This window comes from Exophiala aquamarina (assembly GCF_000709125.1).
Source record: "Exophiala aquamarina CBS 119918 chromosome Unknown aczIA-supercont1.1, whole genome shotgun sequence".
NCBI lineage: Eukaryota > Fungi > Ascomycota > Eurotiomycetes > Chaetothyriales > Herpotrichiellaceae > Exophiala > Exophiala aquamarina.
Window position 1 is genome coordinate 2,535,175 of NW_013550587.1, and position 24,684 is coordinate 2,559,858.

A 24,684-nucleotide genomic window follows, 5' to 3' on the forward strand; every position below is an offset into this window, starting at 1 on the left:
CCATTGAAGCGCGTATAGCTAGGGCTTTTGTGATTTGCAAGATCTACTGTACTGATACATATGTATCGGTGTCGGGCATCCGCGGTGGACCTCGGCGCTGTGCAAGGCCGCGGGTGCGCCGGTAGTGGGACCTTAGGTAAATGGCTGGGAACATGCGGGCTCGTAGTGGTTAGATCTTGGGACAAGGAGGCTGCACTAGCTGACCAGCCTTATTCAGCCTGCCCCCTTGCATGATGTCTGGTAGCATGTCTGGATTTCTTACTATGTACGAAGGCACCCGTGGTCGTCGTATCAGGTACCTAGGTATATAAGTCTGTAATGTGAGGGAACGTCCATGACCGAGTACTCCGGATACTTGAAGCCAGAGCCGCCTGAAATATCTGGGCTACCACTAGCACCTCTGTCTAGTCTTGTGCACGAACGATTATCATCATATCCACATGCAGACCAAACCGTCAACTAATTACTCGCAAAATTCATTATTGGCACTAATAGTATTTGAAAATATCTGACTAAGAAGCTTAAGTAAAAGAATACATTTCCGAGTTGGATCAGAACATCACATCGTTATCACATCGTTTCATTTCATCCGACCCTTTGACAGAATGGGGGTATTCAAAGGCCTGCCTGCCTGTGTCTTAAACCTGAAGTTGACTCCAACCTGTGGTAGAACCGAGGCACGAGCGTATAGTGTGTCTACTTGGAATTTCGTTGCATGTCGTGAAAGAAGGAGATGAGCGCTGACCCAAAGAGGGTTCCATCAAAAGCACTAGCGAGAGTATGATAGTTGGGTATTGCACACCGGTATGCCCACACCTTGTAAGCAGTAGTGTTATAGGAAATAGCCCTCCGCCATAGTTCAGGTTTGCTCCAAACGCCTGATGAAACATTGATGATGGTATGAGAGACGAAAATGGCCCGGCTGAGATTCGGAGGGATAAATGTTGAAGCATGAAAGCCCTGCTCAGTTGGAACTTTCGCATCACAATCGATGGGGCACACTGTGAGCTTGCAGCGTATCAGCGAAGGTAGCCTCTGAGATGTAACTGCCAATGATATATATCCTAGGAATGGTAGCCTAGCGCAGAGGGGTATTGGGCTGAGAAAGTCATTGTGTTTGAAGTGTAGTCCTGCGGTGACAGATCCTGATGGAGATTGAAGCCTGGTGGTTGCGTCTGGATTGGGAGATGCTGCATGGGCTCCTGAGGTATCCTGAGACTTTGAGGCTCGTTTCGCTCTTGCTTCACGGTTGTTCGTCTTTTTTGAGAGCCATCTTCAAGTTCCAGGACTCTTGGATAAGAGTAACCTTGATCCTTCTGTATGTGGCGGCGTGCGAGCATCCTGGCTTTTTGGACAAGCATCCGGGACTGCTGAAGCTCTCCTTGATCATCAAAGGTTTCCCCAACCTGGAGGCCGTCCATAGAGTACACTGACCCTTGCAGAGAAACTTGTCCCTCGTGCTTCGGGCCAGCGGGTTTGGACATTTCATGACAATAGGCATTCTGCAATCCATTTCGCTTTCGTGAATTGGATTTATCGTCACACCCTTTTTTTACTAGCACTTTCACGCCAGTCTCTCTCTTTGCAATGGCTTCCATGTGGAACCCACGAAGGTGTTCGACGAGGTGGTCCTTGCGTGTGAAGCCGTCTTTACCTTTCCTTCCGCAATTTCGCTTGGGACAGTCCATATATTTGGGATTGTGTTGAGAACTATAATGTCGGCTGACATCTGCCTTACGACTGAAGCGTCTCTGTGGAACTCCTTCTTCATTGTGGCAATCGGAGTGCGGGCACCACATTTCTGAATTCGATCTCTTGGTCACAGTCCTGCGGATCCATTAGAACAACCTTCAGAATAGCTTGGCGTGATACTAGCAATAGACCTCGGATAGGAGATGAATCAGACCAGACAGGGTGAGATTAGATTGAAGAAAGAAGACCCAATACGAAACATAAGCAGAGCGGCCTTACTTGTCACTTGAAGGACTACTTCCATCGTTCGCAACCCTTGGTGTTTTGTCCCCATGGTCTCCACTTGGCGGCGATCTGGTTAAGTACCGTTGTGCTGAGGTCACTGTATTGGAGCAAATCTGTTGACTGCTCTGTACTGCATACTGACTGCTGAATCCATTGAGATACTCTGTTTCTGGTGGGGTTGTAGGTGTACTCATGTAGCTGGCGGTATCTCCACTGCTGCTGCGGCCTCTCGTGGTTGTAGGCGAAGTGCTGCAGGAATACGCTTCGAAATCGTGATATTGATGATGTTGGAACGTCTGAGCGAACGGGTTTGGCTGAAACCTTGGTGTGAACTCATTGCGGTAAATTGGCTCGTGCTGTTGCAGTCTCACACCAGGGGAAGCTGAGACTGAGGCTGAGACCGGGGAAAGCGACATGATATAAGTATGTGGTTCGTAGCTATCATTACGAACATTGAACTGATGCGTAGAGAATTCCGAATGTGCCCACGACATGATGCTCATTATAGGCCTTGATGGCAACGTTTCGGGCTGATGCTACTCGAATGACTTGAGATGCGACTCTTCGTGGCAACAAGAAACTTGCGTGCGCTCATAGAGGAGGTAGTTCAGCCTTGTAGGTGAGAGATTGGATGATCTGAGGCGAACGCTAGATCAAATATCCGCCCCAAACCTCGAGTCTCAGGATAAGGCAGCAAACTCAAGATGATGATAGAGGCTATGTTGCAGCAGCGTTGAGTGAATCGGAAGACTGGCAAGCGGGATATGCTTAGTGGAAATGTAGGCTCTTGAGTGTTTGATTAACCTATCAGGGATTGGCGGCTGAGAACGATTCAAAGGACGCGTGCAGCTCTATGGCGGAAACCCTGTCTCGAGCACAAAAGAGGATGAAGATCCAAAATCACGCTTCTCCGACGTATCGAGCCGCCGTGCGTGGCTCGGTCTATGCTTGGTGCGCCATGAGTTCGAGCATGAGCTTGCCAGAGTTGTGGCACTGCAACCACAGTAGCTCGTTGCAAAGCCAATCACACCGAACAGCCTTATTGGCGAGGCTTACTTTTATAATGTGAGGCATACACCCTCAAAGGCGTATATTGCCTTGAAACTGCGACCTCTACATGATTCGCTGCCCTTCGAGTTTTCGATTTTCCTGCTGTCCTAGGTGTCCTCCCCGGAGCTGGCATCCGCGTGAGGTATGTGGAAGAGAGCAAACAATTCTTGACGCAGATTGTGTCACTCTTCTTCCTGGGACACCGTAAGTCAAGCACTCTTTAAGCCAGCGGGAGGTTGCCGAGTGACTGGTGGGCTCTCATAGCTCCTTGCCAACGCGGACTCTGTTACTTCGCTCGAACCACCTCAGGTTCGGCTTCGGCACAAAGCCTGAGCACAAGCATTGGCCCCAAAAATGTGTCGAGTGCCGGCAAACCATCAGTGAACCTCCCCGAGGTTGGCTGGCTCCCGTGTGACGCAGCAGGAATTTGTTCGACTGCTACCGAGTGCTATCCCCACGCTTCTCCTCGCCAGGCTGTACGGATACTCGTAGGAACAAACTCGTGGGAGACCGGCTGTGTTTCTGCAAGGTTGCCTAGTAAGGTGGATCAGTTGGGCCGTCTTTGTATCTCATGCAGACGACGAGCGAAGCTGAGGCTGAGAAGGAACTGACAGCAGACTTGAGTCAGTGGTCTGGAGGGCTTCTGGCCTCGTGGCCCAAATTTTGCGGACGAAGGAGGCTCTGCTGCGGTTCAGGTAGGCCCGATCTGGACTAGTCACATGATGTTAGCGTGGTGGTTGCCTTTTTGACTCCCGACTTTCAAGGTTCACAGCCCCCGAAGTATCCAGCCTTCGCCAGCTATCCCTCCTACGAGGTGCTAGGGTGCGATTGAGCATTCCGCTGCATCAAAGTGAGGCGGAGCAGGGTTGCCTTTACCTTTACAGACGGCTTCAGCCAGCTCGAGGAAAGCGAATTTCCGATTTCACGTTGCACGAAGCATCTAGGCTTGTCCAATTACTTGCATAGGAAAAGATTCCCCATTGACATGTACACAGGCACGGTTCGAGACGAAGCTTTGAATTGAGAATTGAGCTCTGTTGCACTCTGGAAGGTGACCATATCACTGCATCATTCTGCAGCGGGCCGATAGGCAGTCAATAATGCTGCTCAGTACGAGGTACTTGGTATTCTACAAATCATCTTCGAGAAATTTGTATACAAACTTAAAGTCGGCTTTCCGACGATTCATCCTAGCAACAGGTTAGAAAATTAAGCGAGACTGGCAGGGGTCAGGCTGTCCTCACCATGTACTTTCATAGTCAAAGAACCGATAGGTTCCTTGCTCATACTCCTCCGTGATCTGCTTGGGCTCCTCATGCCGCTGGAACCACGTTTGGTACTGCTTGTGGAATCGCCAGCTCTGTTGCTTGAGTGCTCTTGCTGCTAGCCACTGTTGATACGTGTTTTGGCGGTAATAGAATATGTAGAACAAGGTGTCTGTCTCGAGCCTCTGAGTGTCGTACAAGGCTGGATCATCGAATATCGGCAGTACATCTTGGGGATAGTGAGCTGGCGTATTGTACTTGTACGAGGGTCGATAGTGTTGAGGTCGGTCTCCATCGGATGGTTCCGGGCACGTTTCTTGAGAAGCCTGAAGCAATCGTGCCAGCTGTGAAGGTGGCTGTGTAGCTCGGCTCTTGGTAGTTTCGAACGAGTCTAGAAGATCTTGCAGTCCTGGAGGAAGGTGGTATACTGATTCCACCGCTGAATGTTCGTCACGAGCTTCTCCATTCGTGGTTGGTAGCTCGTCTGCAATCACTGGTTCCTGGACTGCCTCCGAGTTCTCCATGGCTGGGGTCGCTGGAATACTGTTAGGCACACTTGCAGCGGGGGCACTGCCAGAACTTAGCGTGGGAGATTTAGAGTGGTTGGTTTGTTCTTGAGATCCTGGACCGTCCATACCAAGCGAAGGAGGTGGCCCGGGTGAGGCTGTCTGATCAGCGGGTTGCGCTGGATTAGAAGCGGGAGAAGCAGCGGCAGATGACTTGACTGGTGCTGGTAATCCATGAGAAGGCGCAGCAGCCGCCACTCCAACAGGAGGCGGTAGAGGTGCAATACCAACTCCGCTTTTGTCACTGGCAGCGGCAGCGGCAGCAGCAGAGGCATACTTCAGAGTCTCGCCCGGTAGTCGATTCGGTATTGGTGCCGGCTTCATCGTTGTATCCTTGGGTATTGACGGTGGTGGAGGCATGGGATTCAGAGTTGCCAACGCGGGCAAGGGGGATTTGAGTTGTGTTGAAGGTCTTCGTGCTGGCGGATGTTCAGACTTTGTCTTTTTCAGGACGATGGGACCGTCAGGCTCGTTGTCCTCTTGTATCGACTGCGTATCTTGAGATGAAATACGATCCATTTCATTGTTCAGGCCAAACTGCGCCTCCTCGCTGTCAAGATTGCAATCATCGTAAATGCCTTCATAGGCGTCTGCTTCAAAATCCGGCTCACGCCCATCCCTCACCACTTCTTCGATCTCGGATTTGATTGAAGACACCATTTCATTCTCCACATTGCCGTTCTGTAGAGACCGAAGGAGGAGTTGGAGTCTGGATTCGTGCCATTTGTAGGTCTCGGTAGAGTTCTCAATCTCCGCTAACCGATCCGCCTTGCTGTTGTCCTTTTGTTTCTTCCTCAATGCAGCCTGTAGCGAGCCTGCTTCTGGTTCCAGTTCTTCGATCAAAATTCTCGTGATCTCGTCCAGCTGATCTGTTAGGAAGTCACATAATTCGTCACGCTCTTTCTCTTTTGGGTCTTGTTTGATGTTCTGCGATAGGCCTTCCTTGGAGAATGCTTTGGTCTTCATCTCCTTTTCGACGGCTTTGAAGATTTCCATACACTAGGATCATTATGATTAGCCTCAATTTGCGCGGTTGGATCTGTGACAGCGGTCATACTTTCTCAATCCGCTTTCGCTGTTCCAAGAGTGCAGATTTGTCCTTGATCTCATTGCCTGCGGCCCAAGTCTTTATCTGATCGCGCGATCTCTGCAGCTTCTTGATCTCTTTCTTCAAGTTATCTTCCAGTTTTTCCTTCTGGGCGGCATTTTGCGATGAATAGATCTTCTCGTAGATGCCTTCGAACGCTTGGATGCCTTCGTCCACCTTTTTGAACGTCTTGTCGATTTCTTGCTGCGTCTTCCGCGAAGCCATGGTGATGTGTCATTAAGGGGGGTCGTGGGAGGTGGTGAAGAAGGCGAGAGTGAACCAATATGGAGATACAGGATGAGCAGTGCGCAATATACGTGTTTGCAACCGTATCGCAGGTAGAGTCGGTTCAGCCCATGGAAGACTGCCGCGCGCCTGTCTTTCACTCTAGCCCTTCCTAGACCCTTATGATCCCCGGCGGCTGGGTTACATTGATTCCCGATTTAGGCTAGTTCATTGCACTAGAGCCTTGGCATACTAATATCGATTTCTGTCCTAATTCGGAAACATCTCGATCTCGACACGCGACGTGTAGGAAATTATTTTAAGCGAGGTTTCAATCTCTAGAATCAATTCTTGCAACGCGTCACAGTGTCGGAAGGTCGCAGATCCGTATTTTGCTAGTGAGCATTGCTTCTGAATATTCCCGGACAACCACCTCTGTCTTGCCAGAGAGTGCCGACACCTACACCTACCCGCAACCACAGTTCTGATCTAGACTGGCTTCTGCTCTCTGCAGGATCCTCACCGCAATACAAACCATAGCTTTATCCTTGAGGTCGTTGCTTGTGCTCTGTTTGGAAGTTGAGGCTGTTGTGTAATTGAGAGTCGATCCCTGGAGATGAAGGCGGTTCTGCAAAGGGTGCTTTCTAGTTCCGTTACAGTCAACGATCAGGTGGTGTCCGCGATTGGCAAAGGCGTCCTCGTTCTCGCTGCTATTGGCCCAGATGACTCGAAGAAAGATGCGGAAAGGATGGCTTCCAAAATTCTCAAGATGAGACTATGGCCTGATGAGAACGGGTTGCAGTGGAAGAAAAGCGTACAGGACATCGATGGTGAAGTCTTGTGTGTCTCACAGTTCACCTTGTTTGCCTCCACAAAAAAAGGTAATAAGCCGGACTTCCATGGAGCGGCCAAGCCAGAAATTGCAAAGGAACTCTATGAACACTTCCTCAGCTCCATTCGCGCACAATATCTTCAGGAGAGGGTGAAAGATGGTATTTTCCAAGCCATGATGCAAGTTGCTCTTGTAAACGACGGACCAGTATGTGCACAAAAAGCAAACTCCCCTATTTACTGCGCTTGGTAAGTATGGTGATACTAAAACCGTCAGGTCACTCTCGAAATTGATACTAGTCCTGCAAAGAAGATCTCCGCCCCAACCACTCAGGAGAATTCTCGAGTTCCTTCACCAGGTCCAGAGCCCATCAGCTAGAAATTCGACGTCTCCGGATTTATCTGAATCTCGATCCTGTCTACAATGTAATAACACCAAATGTCTCTTTGATGTGTCTTTTCAGGGGCTGACGTCAGCAAGCCACCCATCCAAAGGAGGAGACAAGGAGAAGCCCGCCCCCGAGATAACTATCTATCTTGATATGGCTATTATCGAACTCTACCTGTGTACCTTGTACGTAACTTGCGGACACCCCAGGAATGGTGGAGAAAGCCATTTCCGCTCGTCCAGGAGACATAGCTGCCATTCCTGGACTAAGCAGAACCAAGATGCATGCTGCCATTGGGTGCAAAATGAGGAGCCTTATCAAATGCCAACATGGGCTGCAGTGGCTGCGCCGAATCGATGACAGATGCTTTCCAGCTTCCCAGTAGGTGATCAATTTACATGAGGGGTATTGATTACTTTTGCCCCGCAAACGAGTTTGCACGTCTAGCCCATGAGAGCATCCTTACGCGTAGGATAATTCAGATGCTTCCTTGCAACAAAGCATCTCCTCGACAATTGACAAGGTGATCAGCCCTGCTTGTACCTCCTGAACGACGAGACAAGTCAAAGCAAAGCTTCTAAAATATGCCTGGCCCAATTCGAACAGCTTTGAAGGTCGACCTTAACAAGCCAGCGAAGGACCAACCTTATTTACATGTAAGTGAGCCGGGCCAAGGATATGCATCTTACTGAGCACATCACAGAACAGATGGCACCCTGACGGTATTATGATGCCAATGCTTCCATAAACTAGACGTGACTGACACCAATTTAAGTACCATTCTGTGGAACGATCAAGAACGGGGAGACCGTGAAGATTGAATGCCTCGACTGGACAGGCGGCCAAATCAAAAACGACGACAGCGCCGATGATGTTAAGAACGTAGACTTGACCCAGGTCCACTACCTGTCTGGTCCATTTGAGGTCGAAACTGCTGAACCAGGCGACGTTCTTCTCGTTGAAATCCAGGATGTTCAGCCTTTTCAAGACCAACCATGGGGCTTCACGGGTGTCTTTCACAGAGACAACGGAGGTGGTTTCTTGGACGAGATCTATCCTGAAGCGTATGCTCTCTACTAATTTATCCATGTCTCCCTCTTTCACACGCAATCCTGTCTTTGAACTTGGCAGCGCTAATCACATGGTTTCTGGAAACAGTGCGAAAGCAATCTGGGACTTTGAGGGAATTTTTTGCTCATCACGACACATTCCCGGCGTTCGTTTCGCTGGTCTGATCCACCCCGGGATTCTTGGTTGTGCTCCATCACCCGAAATCCTCGCAGAGTGGAATAAGCGGGAAGCCGAGCTGATTTCCACCACCATGCTCGCGCGTGTCGTCGCCCAGCCTCCACAACCCCACAATGTCCATGCAGGTTCCGCCGACGAGGAAACCAAAGCTAAAGTCGGGGAGGAAGGTGCCAGGACAATCCCTGGTCGTCCTGAGCATGGCGGGAACTGCGATATCAAGAATCTATCCCGTGGCAGCAAGGTCTACCTGCCGGTCCACGTCAAGGGCGCGAAGTTCTCGGTGGGGGACTTGCATTTCTCTCGTAAGTCTTGTCCCCATTAGCAGTACACATACCCATTTCATCCTCTTCCCCCTCGCTTCCCCATCCTCATGCTCATCCCTAGTCTTATCTATATCTGAAAAAAACCCCTCCCCACCACGCACCAAACTAATACACCAGATCCAAAGAGGGCGACGGCGAGATCTCATTCTGCGGTGCGATCGAAATAGCCGGAGTAATCACGATCAAGTTCGAAGTGATCAAGAACGGCCAAGCGAAGCTAGGAATGGTGGGCGGCAAATCACCCATCTACATCCCGGGTCCCGTGCAGCCGCAATTCAGCCCCGGCCGGATGATCTACTTCGAAGGATTCAGCGTCGACGAGCACGGACAACAGCACTACATGGACGCCACCGTCGCGTACCGCCAGAGTTGCCTGCGTGTTATCGAGTATCTCCGACGATTCGGGTACAGCGACTACCAGATCTACCTGATGTTAAGCTGCATCCCCATCGAAGGCCATGTCGCGGGGATCGTCGATGTAAGTCGCCAGTCCCTCTGCTTATCACATAGAGATACCATCGATTGCCTTTACAGCATTTACGTCTCTTTGTTTTCTACCCCTCCGATGTCCTTATGGCTAACTGGCCGCCTTTTCTTTTCATCAAAATAACAGATTCCCAACGCATGCACCACCATCGGTCTCCCGATGGACATCTTCGACTTCGACATCTCTCCGTCTGCCGAGCCCAAGAAACTCGATCTGGGTTCGTGCGCCTACGCAAGCAAGTAATCCCAGAGCCCAACAAAGGAAGGCATGCAGCTTCCAAGAACCAAAAGGGAACATTTCATGCTCCCATCGAAGCTACCGCTTTGGTGTGTTGAGAGTGCTGACTTGACCTTTGCATATGAGGAAATGATGGTTTGAGGAATGCAAACCAGTTAGTTGTTCTGTCGTTTGCGATGTTACGTCATAATTATAGCTAATTTGATCTTGTATTTTCGAGGCATTGCTATGAGCCTATGATATTCCGTTACACTGTTAACGCTCAAAATGGGAACGGGATTCAAGTCCGAGCGTATTCCCATTGACTACTACTTAGCTACCTATTCGTCTGTGGTCGTCGTCCTTGCTCCTGTTCGTGCTCCTGTAACGGACGAGTTTCACACACAGTCGACATCGACTACCCCATCATGAGCAGTACAAAGACCTTGACGGAGAAGCTGCATAGATCCCAAGCTCCGTACCCTCGGCTGCTGCGAATGAACTGATTGAGATGAACGACTGAGGCTATCCAGAAACCCAGCCGAGCCAGTCGCACGTAGACTCTGAGGAGTGAGGTCAGCCCCACAGCGAATCTATCCGCCAGCAGGATCTTGAGACATGCTCGTTCATAGTCGACGAATTGTTGCGAATCCGCCGTGGATCTCGCGTGGTCGTCCAAGGCAACGATCTGAATTCCCGTAGAAATATTGCCGGTCGCTGGGATAGACTTGTTCCTGCCTCGGAGCCATGCAGCGAGCGTGCCATAGCTACTCGAGCGAAGGCTGACACTTGAAAGTGGGCCATCACACTCAACGCCCTCAAGGATCTGATAGAATCTTTCTGGATCGGTAAGATGTACCATGGCTTGACCTGGCATTGCTTTAAAGCAGAATTGATCAAATGCCCGTCGCAAATCCGGATTGCGAGCCAATTCCGTATACCAGGCTGGTGTGAGAACCCTGATCTCAAGAGCCTCTCGCTTCGCGGCATTCTGCTGGCGATCATTTATCTCTTCCGGGTGGATTGTTGCCGTCTGTTTCTGGCCTGCCGCAGGGGAATATTTGATCGACGCTCTTGAAGAGTTGGATACTTGCTGAAGCCAGGAATGAAAGAAAGGCTCGAGCGTGTTCTCCTCTGGAGTGGGATTTCGACCAATGCTCGTTGCCATGACTTCCGGGCGATAGAATACCTGTAGTCCCTTGACCCACAGGACTCGCGCCTCACGCAGTATTCGAGGATTGGTCATGAAACCAACCCACCACCATCGTGCAAGGAACATCATCATTCTGAGCCCTGATATGGTTGTTGGAAGTGTTCCAGGGCTCGTGGAGAAGACTCGAGCAATGACCTTGGGCTTGCCTTCGTCAGATCTGAGGACGATAGTATTGTCGATTTCGTGCTCTGCCCCACCGTCACCATGACTTTCGAAAGGATCAGTAGCAGAGAGGCTGTAGGAACCGGCACGGTCGTTGAATGGCGAGACGTGAAAATCCTTGGCCCATTGTTGTGCAAATTTAGTCGATGCTTGCGCATTCCCTGTACCCTCTCGAGGCAAGAAGTACATCCTCCTTTCATCAAAGGTGTTGTTGACTTCTAATATCATGGCAGCCAGGGTCTTTGCCCTGTCATAAAGATACCAAAAGGACACGGGATTGAATGAGAAGCCGAGAAATCTTGGAGCAGTGACCAAGTAGGCAAAAGGGTAATCGTCGATCGAGGCGCCTTGGTCCGCCAAATAGTCCTTCAGCTTTCCTGCCAATCCATCGACATGAGTACCGCGTTCAAGATAGTCTTCAGCGTGAACAGAAAACCAGGTTTTTGATGAAGGCGTAGGGCCATGGGACGCGGGGGCATCGGATGATATGATGGGTATGGCGGCGCCTTGCCAGCCTACCGGGACTCCAACTAGAAGATAAGAGTACTCAAATGAATGCTTTTTAGGAAACAGGCGGGTGTGGGTCGTGCGACACTCGAAGAATTTGGGTACCAGATATTGACCTTGTGGTAGGTATAGACATCTTCTTTCTCCCTGCTCTTGTCTCTGAGCATGGCTGTGAAGCAGGATCCATACTGCGGGCAACCCAATGGCCGAAACTACCAAGAATATATATGGTCGCTGAACCAGCGAAGGTGCCACTTGCAAGATTGATTTCAAGTTGAGGGCAAATATAGCCATAGCAGTGAGGTTTAAACACCACGCAATCCGCATTGCCATGGGGCCATGAAAATAGTTACTGCTGTTCACACCCACCGGTCTACCGCCAAGGATGCCTTGAAGAAAGGGAGAGACTTTGTTCCTCCAGAGAGGGATTGGTGGAAGAATAATTCCTTTAGAAATAGAGCCATTTTCCTTCGTCTGTTGTTTCAGCACTTGTCCATCAAGGTCGCGATGCGACAACAATCGTTCCAGGCACGCACAGCCTCCGCGATCACCGAGAAAGTTATTATAATCTCGGACTGGCCCTGAATGACTGGGCCACTAGGTTTCGATATGGCTGTACCGCTACTATTGACAGTATGCTGCACGATGACATCATGACTCTGTTGGTGGTTCCTCGGAAGCACGTCGACATTGAAAATGCAACCATCTGAGTCTATTGATCGGGAAAACTATTGATCAATTGCTGATAGTCGCAGCAATGTAGTCTCATTGTCATATGATGATTACCTGACTATTCTTGTTTTAATTGAGAGCGTTCAGAAGATGCCTTTTGAGTATTACGAGGTATCAGGGGTATTTTTCACAAGAGGGGCGTTTTAGGCCACTGCGACAATTGACCCAATTGAGATCACGATACGCGCAAAACCTGATTAGTAAATTTGCGTGAGAGGTTAATACAAGCCAGTCACAGCGTCACGGGCTAACCCGTACTAGGTCTTGGTCAGGACCAGCGACGCTTTACAAGGCTGAGCAAGGCTAAGAGTCATCTAGCCCCATCCGTAATAGTTGTTGTGGTTACCGTACTAGCTACGAGAGAAGGATAAGAGCTGCTACTACGTACGGTATCTAGGCTCTTCTTCTTCTTGTTCTTCTTCTTCTTGAGGAGAGCTTTGACGTCCTCATTACACAGTACATAGGGAGGAGCTCCTCACCAACTTTCCGCGTAATCTATACACGACGATAAGATCTAGCGTAACCTGAATTTTATCGCTCTATAGAACTGTACTCTATTATGCAATTACCTAGTCCGTATCCTCTAGTATAAATTGCAGTAGGCGAAGCGCCGCGTACCTACTAAGTATTGAATAAAGGAGGCTTAAGGATTCTACCTTTTTGTCTTGTCTTTTTGGACAACGCTTAGCCTCGGTGTACTATAAATACTAGTTAGTACCCTTAATAATACCTCAGCGTTATTCGTAACGCTCAGACTAGTCCCAACTCGTATATATAGATTATGATGGCTTTCGTAGTACTTATAATGACGACTTACTTTCTCTCGAGCTTGCGCGGCACGATGACAAATTTAGGATTACAATTCAATTTCCCAATGAGCAGCGACTGTAATCTCTTGGTTGGACGTCGATCCCCTGATAGGCACCATCCACCTTGTGGCTTCGCTCTTTAATGCGAGCTTCGTACCCGGGCGTATGCCGTCCAAGCCTGATTGCAAAAACGTCCGTGATTCCTGGTATCGCCCTGGAATCAGCCACTCAGACCCATCAGCAGTTAGAACAATGACAAATCTACGACTGCTGTCGGGTCTGACCTCAGCAACCATGATCTCGCGTTGCTGTTGCGAGACTTGCGACTGTTGGGCAGCAATGTTAAGCACCCATTGTCTCACTAATTCTGCGTTGCCATTGGCCAAATAGTCATGCTTCCCATTGCGTTTTGAGGGCGAAAAAACATCCGGAAGATCTGCCCCAGCATTGATCTGAGGGCCACTCGACATCTTGGAAAGAGACCGAAAGGCGCTTTTTGCCACAGAAGCTATCGGCCTGGGGCCTGGCATAGTGTCCTTAAATTTAGATGCAGTAGTCACTTCGCGTTGATCAGGAGACTTGATAGCCTCGACGAGACTACCTTCTGATGACCATTGGGCAACAGGAAGGTTTGGTGCCTGGTGAGGTGCTGGATGCTCGTCTTCATCTTGTTCTTCATATTCGGGCGACGACGAAATTGTTATCGGTTCACGTTTCTGGTCTGGTGGGTGGAATACCTTCCGTTTGTTGGTAGCCGGAGTCGAGGGATCGAGCTCTTGTTGAGACTCAGCAATGTCATACGTTGTCCTGGTCATAGAGTCTTCATGCCCTTTGCGTCCAATATGACGTGTTCTGTGCAACAGAGGCGACTGCTCCTGCAGATAGTCATCTATTGATTCAGCAAAATCGTGTTCCTTGGCGGTGGAGCGGCTTGGGAGGAAAGTTAGTGTGTCATCCTCGTCATCAAAGCTAGTGTCTATTTCATCTCGAGTGAACGTCCCGGGTCGTCGTTGAAAGCGCGGAGTGGACGTAGATGGAGGTCCAGAAGACAACAATTGCGTTGATCGAGAGGTTTGAAATGCATTCCTAGAAATGGAGGCCGGGCCAGACGATTTGGCAGCTAACGAAGTGGAAGCAGGAAGAAAGCGCCGAGTTGGCGCAGGCGTCTGTGTAGCATCAGCAATGCGGTCCTCCTACCTCGAATCATATAGATACATCATTATGGGCTGGCATATCAAAAGCGATAGCTGTAACGAGCTTCTCTGCAGCCTCCGAGAAGGTCTGACAGTGTTTGCTGCTATACGTTGAGCAGTAGAAAAGGAAAGTCAAGTCAGTACCGCGATTCATTCAATTCTTTGCTTGAAGACTGACTAGAAGCGGCATCAACCGGGTTCGGATTAACTTGGGTGGTACACCACCCGATATAAAATGAGCAGCGGCTGAGCATATTAAGTAAGAAGATCCCAGCCCTCCAAAATGGTCGAAGCTTGGGGAAGTGAAGTAAGTGAAGTGCCAAGATGAGCAAAAACTGCTCGCGCCTCACCCCGCTTTCGGCTTAGGATGATGCCGCCCTGTGCCCACTCCCGGGCTTGCGCGAGCCGGGTGAGAGATTACCCTTAGGTAACTCAAAATGCCTGGAAGGGCGGCCTTAGACTTGAATATATCCTAGCCCGTATGTCCTGGGGCGCTCGCTGGGCCAGGCCAGAGTATCTAGATGGGACAGCCATCCCGCAACAGTGGAGGTCCAATGATCCCCCTTAGCCTAGGCAGAACGTCCTGGAGATGAGATCTCTCTGTCCCGGGACAACTGGCCCAGAACAGATTCGAGCCTGGAAAAGCGCGCCCAGCGCTACGCCACTTCAGGGTTCCCCGCTTCCAGAAACCTCGCCGCTACGCGTCACGAACACCTCAGGCATCACCTATTAGATTCGGGTGGGAGAAGTCTCTTGTGAAGTCTCCTCTATCTATCACACGGAGTCGGCATGGGCCGGTGGGATCCGGCAGCCTCGTGTGCCTTCCTAGCCTTACGCTTGACGCTCTTCTTCCCAGTCATTCACCCGATTCGTGTGGGAGATCGGGTCTCTTGGAGGTACCGGTAAGTTCGTCGACGGTGAGTTCGTGATAGCTGCCCACGATTTGTGCTCCAATGCTTGATCGGGTGATAGGCCAAATCAATAATCTCTACAACGCGATATTCTGGGCTCTCCTTCAGCAAGGTGGCCTGACGCACACAGCTGTGGAAGAGCTTCTTAGAGGTACCGTGTCAAGCGACGAGAGTTTCTTTGGTCGCGATTTAACATCAATGATAATAACGAATTGGAGGTGTGCAAGAAAGTGGAGCGTGGTTTTCCGTAAGTACTCGACAGAGGACTTCGAAGCCACTGGGAATAAGTTGAAGGGGAAGAGGGTCGAGGCTGGTACGTGAGAAGATGAAGACAACGAAAGTGCTGTCCCAGAGCTTGTATCGAAGACCTACGCGGAGAAAATGAAGACGGCGAAACGGAAGACGAAAGTTGTCACTACGCATGTCGATATCATCCGAGATGACTTCTGGGCTCAGAGGCCATGGTCGAGAACCGGAAAGCCAGGTCAGCTTGTGAAAGACAGTACTGGAAGGTGAGAAGAAGGTGGTTAGACAACTTGGCTGTAAAGTTTAGAAGCGGCGTAGCGACTTCTTGTCAACTGACGGCACAAGTGATCATGTGAGAAGGATGGCATCCCTCCACCCTCCGTGCTTGCCCATTGATTTTCAATTTGTCTCATACATGTTCATCTCATCGCAACTTGGTATTCAATCGACGTGCCGCCCTTGATTTTTCCGCGGATCTGGGAGCCCCAACAAGTATCATTCATGCGAGTGGTAACATGGTCCAGTCGTTCCATCGTTTGTACAGGCTTCACATCCGCTGAGGTCGAGCCAAGATCTACAAACACCTCCTTGCACTCCATTTCACAATACGACACTGGCGGACTCTCCTTACCCGCATCTCCGGATAGATCGTATAACAAAGTATACTTGTACTTATCTAAATATCTTGACCGTTTCACAGTTCTGACACCGACTGCGCTGGCAGACCGGACATGTATTGACTTTGATCGAAATCGGGCTATGGCCGCACCGGCACTTTCAAGGGATGTTATCGCTGAAATTACTCAGTAGCAGAATGGAAAGACATACACAAGTCCAAACAAACATTGCTACTTTCTTCTTGCCTTTGGATGGTGGATGCCTGATGGGGACGTTAGACGAGCCCGGTAACAGATGTTTCTTGATGCGGGTGATTTGAAAACAGTCAAAAGAGTAAAAGTGAAGACAAAGTGTATTTTGACAGTCCTGCTTCCATTAAATTCACGATCCATCGCCATTCCGGAGTCAGGGGCTGGCGTCTTGTCGTCCTTGTGACAAGCCGGTCTTGAGTGACCATTCATCCTCTATCATCAAGGGAGGATTGGCCTTGTCTCGAAACACAGCTTGTTTGATGTTGTCAAGGAAAGAAATGGCCCGAAGTTGTTAGAGAGGTTCAGATTCCGGAGTCTCCTAGTAGTTGAGCACCACATGTATGGAGAGGCGGAAGGGAATTGTTGCCTGTGCCTGAGTTCCGGTGACAATGCATATCCCTCAGCAAAAGCGCAAGGCTCTGGCCGAAGCATTGCATGTCCAAAGCGGGCATACAATTATCCGGAGTCCGGTAGAGCTGTTGTATTCAGAGGATGATGCCAAGAGAGATAGATCCCTGTAGAGTAGACCATGCCTAAACCGGTCAAGCGCACAACCATCGAACTTGAAACCTTTATATGATCCCCCACGCAATCCGCCGCATTGTATGCGCTGGAATATTGCATTACGATTGAGGAAGGACCGGTGAGCAGGATGGCAAAACTTTCGGTCGTTACTGGAGAAGGGGTATAGAAACTGGGCACTTACGTCCTGGGTTCCCAAGCCTCATGTAGAGCATCTTTCCTTTGCAACCAATGGAATTCGCGGCTGTAGTAAGACAAAGTCCAATCACTCCAATGCCGACATCGTTGGTTATGGCGGTAGCAAGGAGGCTTTTGCGCATCGAAACATGAGATCTCTTGAAATTGTTGAATCTGATGTCGTTCGGATGAGCTTGCCGAAACCGGGAATTCCATGAATTCCCTCACGATAACTTCGTCTAGGTCTAGTTTTCTCCAGCTTTGGACTCAGTTGGGCCTCTAAATTGACTGGAATTGTGCTGTTCTCGTACCAGGACATGATTTTAGTAGTTGCCTTTGACCGCTCGTTCCGCTGATATCGCGACTTTTAGGGTCGATATATTATCAAAATAGACCAGAACACGCGATGGGGAGACACATGTGCAACGGAGTAGGTAATAATCAGAGCGATCGCAAACGCATTGTCCTACTTATTTTCTTCCGAGAAATGCGGCCAAGGCAGCAAGCAGGCGATTGGACCCCGCAGTTTCGGCTACAGCCAGAGTTTGATGGGGCTATCGGTAACCAGGTCGCAGGCACCGATTGAACCTTTAAAGCGTCCGGGCATCCAGACAAGTTCCAGGGAGCCACGCTTTATGCCGTCGTCTCCATAGCTGGGATGATGTACATACATGTAGGAACGAGATTGTAGGGTTTATCTGTCATTTGCTCTTGTCCGGAGTGGTGAGCAGAATGTGCATTTGTCGGGTCCCTTCGAATTTTCGTCGCATCTTCGCAGAGTTGGTTGATATCTTATGATGCTGCAGGACAAAGTACCGAACGGTACTTGTTGAAGCCCAGATTTCGAGGCGAACTGGCACAAGATCTGTATAAAGAGAGTCCTGGTAGTTATTGCAATCGCCCTTCTCATCACAACCCACCGTGAGGAACCAAGCGCCATAAACCCCCACTATTGTTTCTCCGACCTTCATTTTGCGAGTTCGTCACCATTGAAGGCAGATGGGGCTCTGGCCAGAATGAGCGGGCTCACAGTGGTTCCGCCGATGATAGGGTACTGCTGATCTTCAATTCTAGCATGGCGCTGGATAGGCCGAAATGTAGGCATTATGGAATTGCTGTAACCCAAATACTGGAGATACGTGAGAGTTACGAGCTTCAAAGGTCTCTTTTCTCGGAACAGAGAATACATAATCTTTGAGGGGACGTGGAGGGCGTTTTATGTTGTACAACATCTGACCACTCGAAGAGGGTCTCTGACTGGTCAGGCGTCACCCAACAGAAGGAATTGCGCACTCAAAATTAGCAGTTCGGGTAAAAGGCAATGCTGCTTGCAGGGGAGCTCATGCCCTCGAGGGGTCGAGAAGATGGACAGTAGCGGTTATATGACGCATGTGATGATCAGCCAAGTCGTCACGTGGATCACCATCGACGATCGTCAGTCTACTTTACCACGCACATAGATATTGAGAGACTGAGATGTCTTTGGGTGGATTTGTGAAGATGAGAACAGGAAGACGAGGCGCAATATTCACAGCGACAAATCAGCGGCCAATTTTTGCCTCTTGCTAACAACATGCACAGAGTTGATAGCTGAGGGATGACAGCGCATTGTAGCATCGAAGGACCTGCAAGGATGCCTCAAGACCCTAGCTGGGTCTTGGTTTGAGAAACTGGAGCCTGATGTAGGAGACGATGGTGCCCTTTCTGAACACAAGAAACAATCAAGTATCAGGGCCTCATGTTCGCGCACTGCCGAAACAAGGGGCAGCGGATTCGCCCGCAGTATCTACTATTCTGCCCCTCCATCCTCCTCCTGGGGTAGTATGTTATGTTCTCGGAATTGGCCGCGGCGATCGTACAAGTGTGATGGGAAGGGGACATGGTCATTCCTAAGACGGCGGTCCGGGGGACTCGCCAGACTACATAGTATCCTAAGTACGTACTAGACTAGCGCCTGGGCGCTCTCGGGTCCGCTTCGGATAGCGTTCGACTAGCTCTCGGAGCTAGTTTGGATGCGGCGAAGCGATATAGGTAGACCACGGTCTTTATGACACGGCAAGCCGTCCAGTAGAAATGTCACAATCTGCTGCCAAAACTTGTGTACAGCACGCTCTACGTTGTAGATAACGGAACAAATTGATCTGTCTCCTTCTAGTCGCAATTTGGCAAAGACTGCTGGAGGCGGCAGAGAAATATCGTCTATTGTCAGACTGACTCTGGGTCAAGCTGGTCTCGACTTTCCATCCCACACTAGCGATGTCTCCCAGCGTAGCGATGGCCGTCAAGATGGCCGAACGTAAAGCGGAGAAGACGAATGACCAAACTTGTTAAATAGTCACAAGCGTGTGCAATGTGTACCTCAACGTCCTCTGGCGGTCAGGCTCGTTTGGATCTAAACGACTAAGGTATATTCTCGTTGATTGTGAAGCCTCTGAGGATCGTGTCAGCATACCGCACCTCCAAGGTATTAGGGTATATTCATCCATCTATAACCAAATCGTGTCAGACCTTCTTATCTCCTACGGTAAGCAGAATGCTCGGTGTAATAGCATTGACTCGTACGCCATGGCTTCGAGCCTCAAGAGCCGCCTAATCGGGCGGAATTTGAATGAGCGGAATAATGACCAACAAGCCAGTGGGACAGCCTACTGCTCTGGCGATGCCTACAACAGCGTGCTTTGAAGCCGCGTATCCTATCGTGGCTGCTCCCGACTGAATCGCGTTGACGGAACTGCAGTTGACAATCCAGTCACGCTGAAGCCGTCGACCTTTCTCGCTGAGTAGGCTTTCAGTCATCCTCGGTAAGTGGAAGCACCTCCTGCCTTGCACTTCGGCCGAATCCTGCTTCATCATCTGCCGCAACTGGTACTTATTGCAGAGCTAGACACCTGTGGTGTTGACCTCGATAACGCGTTTACAGTCGTTCGCATCGGTGTCCCATGTTGCACCTCAAGGCCCAAAGATGTCCGCGAAGTTCCTATCATTATCAAAAGCCCTCGTCGAAAGAGATTTAAAGAACAAAGCCTGAGCCAACTCACGCTGCATAGTCAGTGCGTCCGAATTCCTTGACCGTTTTGTCGACAGCTCATTCGACACCCTCTTCTTTGGTCACATCTGCTCGAATACATAAAACCTGCCAAGACTAGTTTATCTTCACAGATTCAGTGCCTCGGTCTCGACCTCCTTTCGCAAATATAAGAGGTGCTACGAGCACAACCCGAGTTTGCCAGGTTGTGGTGCAGATAGTAGGCTGGCCGGTTTCAGCAAGCGGCTTCAGAGATGATATTGGTCGGACATTACGTCGTTGCTGGAGGGTTGCTTCTCTAACACAGCTTGCCTGTATTCACCGAGGGCACAGTCGGGCTTGCAACTCGAAAGTCTCTTGTCATTACCCCCTCTCCTTCTACACGTCCTTTCCCAACAAGGAAATTTGGAGCTAGCAGCTTGTCGGTGCCTTGGGAAACATGGTGAGTTCTACAGCATTTTCATCAAGGGTCAAGAGATGCAAGGGACTATTCGTAAAGTTAAAGAGGCCGAGCAATCATCGAAGAAGCGGAGGAGCGATGTACTGGACGGAAACCTAGACAACGACGCAGGTACACCTGTTGATTCGAGACCACAAAATGGCGCCGCTAACTTCGAACAAGCTGGGGCATGCTTCGCTTTGCGTGATGAGGATGAGAAGCGTCGCCAGCGGAATGAGGAACCGAACCCCCGCGAGTAGTTCTAGCTAGCGAGTAAAATCCTCGAGGCTCGAATAGAAAATAAGAGAAAGGAAAAAGGAAATTGGAAGCAGTTGAATCTGAGTCCAGCATGCCCCTCGAAACCGACACAGCGGGACACAACGAGCTTGAACGTATTGAAACAAAGGCGAAAAGGCGCGAAAGGCGACGGCGGCGCAAGGAGGACAGGGGATCAGAAGCAGAAGACATCGACAGACCGAGAGAACGAGCGGATCCTGCGTCAAAGATCGGGAGTGACAAAGAAGATCATATTGCGAAGGCTGCTTGAAAGGCCGAAAGGCTTGCACACTAACGCAAACAAGCTGACGTGCCAGTCGAACGGGTTGCTATGTGTGGCGTGGCCTCTGGGAGCAAGGTGTCTATGAATGAATCCTCGTTATTTATAAGTTTTCTCGTTGGAAGCCGGACATGGCGTTTCCATGGCGAATAGACCTTACTACATGTGATGATCTGATGCTGGGTCAAAAGTACATGCAGAGCCAGATGATCGAGTAGGATTCGAGTTTGTCCGTCACTTTAGTTGAATGACAGGCAATAAGTGACGGATATCCTGACACCAATCACTTTTAAAGGCTTGGCAAACAGCTAAATTTTGGTGCCAAGCCGCTAGTACCTAGACTATTTTATACCAATACTTCACTTTCATATAGATTTCTGGATGTATCACATGATTATATTTAAGTAGAGTCCATAAATTTTAGCTCCTAAGAATAAACGACAGACATCTTGGCGCCCAAATAAATGACAGACCTGTCACGTCCCGTCTGTCACACAACATCCTAATTGTGAGTTGCGGCAAGAGCCCGCATGGTAATTCGCATCGAACCTTGTGGATTTGTGGGACCCAAATAAAGATCCGCCACCTTTGATTGTGGTGGCTGACATGCATAGTCCAACTCCATTCTTGGAATTCTACTGTCCGCCGATTATATACCTCGTCTCTTCTCACCCTAGTAAAACGGTCTTTACTCTACTGCCTACCTTTTCGAACACTGCGAAATTCTTGCCTCCCACCCTACGTCCCTTTCTTCGTAACGAAACAGGCTGCGCCTCTCCCTGCGTTTAGCCTCGAATGTTCCTTTGCCAGACTCCTTTGACCTGCCTCTTCCGACCGCAGAAAAGTTCGGAACCATGTTAAGAGCAGGAGAATGAGACAAGAGAAATGATTGGAGCGCCCTCCATCTCACTCGCGCCAGTTTATACGCGTTGTACCTTTTCAGTTGTACGCCTTGTCGGGCACAAGAAGCTCAGCCTCCCTTGCCAACGGCGGTCACCAAAATGTTTCTTTGACATCTTCCCTGGCTCCTTCTTACACGTGGCTTGACAGAGGTGGTCAATTATCGATACGATGACTTGTGAAAGAACTGTACTCCTCTTTCACACTGGCTTTGCCTAGGGCTCTACTGTTCCGTGCCTCATCGAATTATGTCTTATGACTCGAAGTTGGGCAGCGAAGTTTCCTGCTTCGCACCAATAAAGCGCTCCGCTTGCCAAAAAGGCGTCGGCCACTACATCTTGCACCAACGAGACGATCCGAGCCGATGACGAGGCCGCCACGAGCTTGGTTGTATGACAGCTTCAGTAAGATGTACAGTTGGATTCCCAATCTCTGAACACGCTGTTGCCTTCCCCGTGTCACCTCTCGCTCCGAGAGAGAATTTGAATAAGTGTCATCAAGGAAAGAGTTCGCGTAACTTTGGTTTCCCATGCGTGGGAAGACTCGTGGCCTCGAACCCTTCAAGACCTCGAAGGCCGCGGGTTTTGGAATGCTCCGGCATTGTCCAGAACTAACTGTGACATGAATCGATTTCTTTGCTGATTATTTGGTAACACTGGGGCACGAAATGATGAGATCGACCTGGTACGGACGCGATTGCAAGGATCGCGAGATTTTCCTATCATGTCTTTGGCAGAACGTGCAGGATGAAACTGACGCATCCATAGTACCTGGCGAGAAGAATTTTCGACGTCGCGGGATGATATCAATTGGCAGGACTATAACAAAACCTATGTCGAATATCAGACCGAGCTACTGCGAGAACAGGAAGGCTCTACCGAGACTGACTATGTCGAAGTCTTTGCGAAGGGTTTTCATCCTGACGATTACTTGATACCCCAAGTTTACAGAATAAAAGACTTCTGCAACGGTACTACGCTGAGAACAGTGCTGCAAAGCGAAGTAGCAGAGTGTACTGCCTCTACCGCCTGGCTGGACGAACAAAGCTACAATGGAGGTGACTCACGCTCGAGAGTTCAGTACGGACCACTGACGCCACAGGGCCTCCATGCCCGATTGATTCGACGCGTGAGTCCTGCTAGTACCATCCCTCTTCCGGCGCAATCCTGACGTTGCGCTATCCATTAGCGATTTCGAAGTCGCAAGTTTTCTGAAAAGAGCTTAGTGGAAGTTTCGACGCCACAACCCGCGAATCACAAATCATTGAAAACGGTATTTTTCTATAAACTAGTCTAGGCTGATCTATATTAAAGGAAGAGGCTAATTTTTGTTGAAGCGACTGCGGCAGTGCCTTCGACAATATGTCCATAGGCACAAAGCGAGTGCTCCCGATGTCAAATTAGTGTCACAAGGTAAAGGCTGTGTTCCCGAGGAGCCAAACGATGGAGACGACGAGCCAGATGCCGAAAGGCGCCTCATCTTCATTACAAATATCGACCCGCCGATGGCGAAGGCGCTGATAAGAACCGTGTCTTACCACCAGGCTCCAAGCCTCCATGATGCCCTTGACAAGCACCTTGCCGCCGAGGCGTTTATTGGGGTGGAATTTTCTGTGCGTGAACTTGGAATGCAATGTCCAACGATGTTGTTCGAAAACTAACGTCCCGTCCTTAGCTGATAGGTCTCTCACGGTTTAGATTATCATTCCATCTACCGTTCTTTTCTTTGAGGTTCCGAGACGAGAGAGATAGTCGTACACATGGAAATGGAGAATCCCTGCGGCACACTGAGGATGTCTCATTTCTCAACTGGCCATCTGCGCGACCTGACTTACTGGAGTTTCTCCATGAAGGTCAGATATCGTCTGTCATTGCCGGGCCAAATAACTTGTGTTGGGAAGCATACTGCTTTGTCGACACCTATTTTGATGGCGAAGACGGGGAGTCTGTGCTTGACTATGAACAGGAAGCGAATATCGGAGAACGCATGGACCCTTTGACACGCGGCAAGCTCAAGGTGGAATCTCCTATCTAGGATCCTCGAAGATATTTCTTGAGTGTCTTCCATTGCCGCCTTCTGCAGATCGCAAGCGAATGGCAGTACATAGTTGAGAGAGTGGAAGAAAGTTTCCGATTCTACGATCAGGTGAGTCTCTTTCTGTATACGCAGGTTCAGACTACTGTGATTGCCGTCGTGATCTTGGTACACCGCTTGCTTCATGCTCTGCCTAGGCCCTTACGATAGCGATGACAATATGCACCATGACTTGCTGACGTCTCTGACAGAGCCATGAATGCCGTTCGTCAGTGGAATGTCAATCATCGGTGGAAGTCGAAACGCATAACGACCGCCTTCAGCAAGATATCGCCTGGACAAAGCACATCATACTTCTCTTAACCAAACTGAGAGCGAGCTTGTCGAAATCCATTGATGCATATGACACGTTCTGCATGAGCTCTAGGGATCTCTTCGAGGATCCCTCAGTGCAAGGCCATGAGCTACTTCAAGCTCTAGATGTCAGCTTTAATAGATTAAGGCTCGAGAAGAAAAGGCTCGAATCTCTGGTGGATCGTAGTAGCAATTTGGCTAGAATGGTAAGGTTGCCTTCACCATTGACCTATTCCAGCCTGGCTAACAATTTACCTCCATGCAGCACGAACTCGGATTGAACCAGGAGGCGCTCAACGTCAACAAGAGACAAAATAAGACAACACGGTCCTCCTGGATCATGATGGTGAGCCACATTTAAGCACGGCTCT

The 24,684-nt window shown here is 49.7% G+C and overlaps 9 protein-coding genes across 9 annotated transcripts; 5 read left to right on the plus strand and 4 right to left on the minus strand.

Moving 5' to 3' along the window:
- Positions 1-1,064: 1,064 nt before the first annotated feature.
- On the minus strand, positions 1,065-2,471 carry A1O9_00908 (uncharacterized protein; the record flags this gene model as incomplete). Its single annotated transcript, XM_013410070.1, has 2 exons — positions 1,065-1,827; positions 1,972-2,471. The coding sequence occupies 2 exons, from the start codon at positions 2,469-2,471 to the stop codon at positions 1,065-1,067; spliced, it is 1,263 nt and encodes a 420-aa protein (XP_013265524.1).
- A 1,685-nt stretch (positions 2,472-4,156) lies between these two features.
- A1O9_00909 (uncharacterized protein) lies at positions 4,157-6,170 on the minus strand (the record flags this gene model as incomplete). The annotated part of the gene is made up of 3 exons (XM_013410071.1): positions 4,157-4,217; positions 4,272-5,857; positions 5,916-6,170. 3 exons carry the CDS (start codon positions 6,168-6,170, stop codon positions 4,157-4,159), a joined length of 1,902 nt encoding a protein of 633 aa, XP_013265525.1.
- Positions 6,171-6,786: 616 nt separating this feature from the next.
- On the plus strand, positions 6,787-7,380 carry A1O9_00910 (D-tyrosyl-tRNA(Tyr) deacylase; the record flags this gene model as incomplete). Its single annotated transcript, XM_013410072.1, has 2 exons — positions 6,787-7,250; positions 7,302-7,380. The coding sequence occupies 2 exons, from the start codon at positions 6,787-6,789 to the stop codon at positions 7,378-7,380; spliced, it is 543 nt and encodes a 180-aa protein (XP_013265526.1).
- A 594-nt stretch (positions 7,381-7,974) lies between these two features.
- On the plus strand, positions 7,975-9,691 carry A1O9_00911 (formamidase; the record flags this gene model as incomplete). The annotated part of the gene is made up of 6 exons (XM_013410073.1): positions 7,975-8,046; positions 8,094-8,112; positions 8,166-8,454; positions 8,549-8,940; positions 9,087-9,439; positions 9,575-9,691. 6 exons carry the CDS (start codon positions 7,975-7,977, stop codon positions 9,689-9,691), a joined length of 1,242 nt encoding a protein of 413 aa, XP_013265527.1.
- Positions 9,692-10,082: 391 nt separating this feature from the next.
- A1O9_00912 (uncharacterized protein) lies at positions 10,083-11,840 on the minus strand (the record flags this gene model as incomplete). The annotated part of the gene is made up of 1 exon (XM_013410074.1): positions 10,083-11,840. The coding sequence occupies one exon, from the start codon at positions 11,838-11,840 to the stop codon at positions 10,083-10,085; it is 1,758 nt and encodes a 585-aa protein (XP_013265528.1).
- A 1,303-nt stretch (positions 11,841-13,143) lies between these two features.
- Positions 13,144-14,250, minus strand: A1O9_00913 (uncharacterized protein; the record flags this gene model as incomplete). Its single annotated transcript, XM_013410075.1, has 2 exons — positions 13,144-13,862; positions 13,935-14,250. Coding segments are annotated over 2 exons (1,035 nt in total), but the record flags the coding sequence as incomplete, so codon positions are not given.
- A 983-nt stretch (positions 14,251-15,233) lies between these two features.
- Positions 15,234-15,512, plus strand: A1O9_00914 (uncharacterized protein; the record flags this gene model as incomplete). The annotated part of the gene is made up of 1 exon (XM_013410076.1): positions 15,234-15,512. The coding sequence occupies one exon, from the start codon at positions 15,234-15,236 to the stop codon at positions 15,510-15,512; it is 279 nt and encodes a 92-aa protein (XP_013265530.1).
- A 4,995-nt stretch (positions 15,513-20,507) lies between these two features.
- Positions 20,508-20,729, plus strand: A1O9_00915 (uncharacterized protein; the record flags this gene model as incomplete). The annotated part of the gene is made up of 1 exon (XM_013410077.1): positions 20,508-20,729. The coding sequence occupies one exon, from the start codon at positions 20,508-20,510 to the stop codon at positions 20,727-20,729; it is 222 nt and encodes a 73-aa protein (XP_013265531.1).
- Positions 20,730-22,592: 1,863 nt separating this feature from the next.
- Positions 22,593-23,959, plus strand: A1O9_00916 (uncharacterized protein; the record flags this gene model as incomplete). Its single annotated transcript, XM_013410078.1, has 5 exons — positions 22,593-22,609; positions 22,693-23,053; positions 23,114-23,197; positions 23,262-23,537; positions 23,600-23,959. 5 exons carry the CDS (start codon positions 22,593-22,595, stop codon positions 23,957-23,959), a joined length of 1,098 nt encoding a protein of 365 aa, XP_013265532.1.
- Between the last annotated feature and the right edge of the window lie 725 nt (positions 23,960-24,684).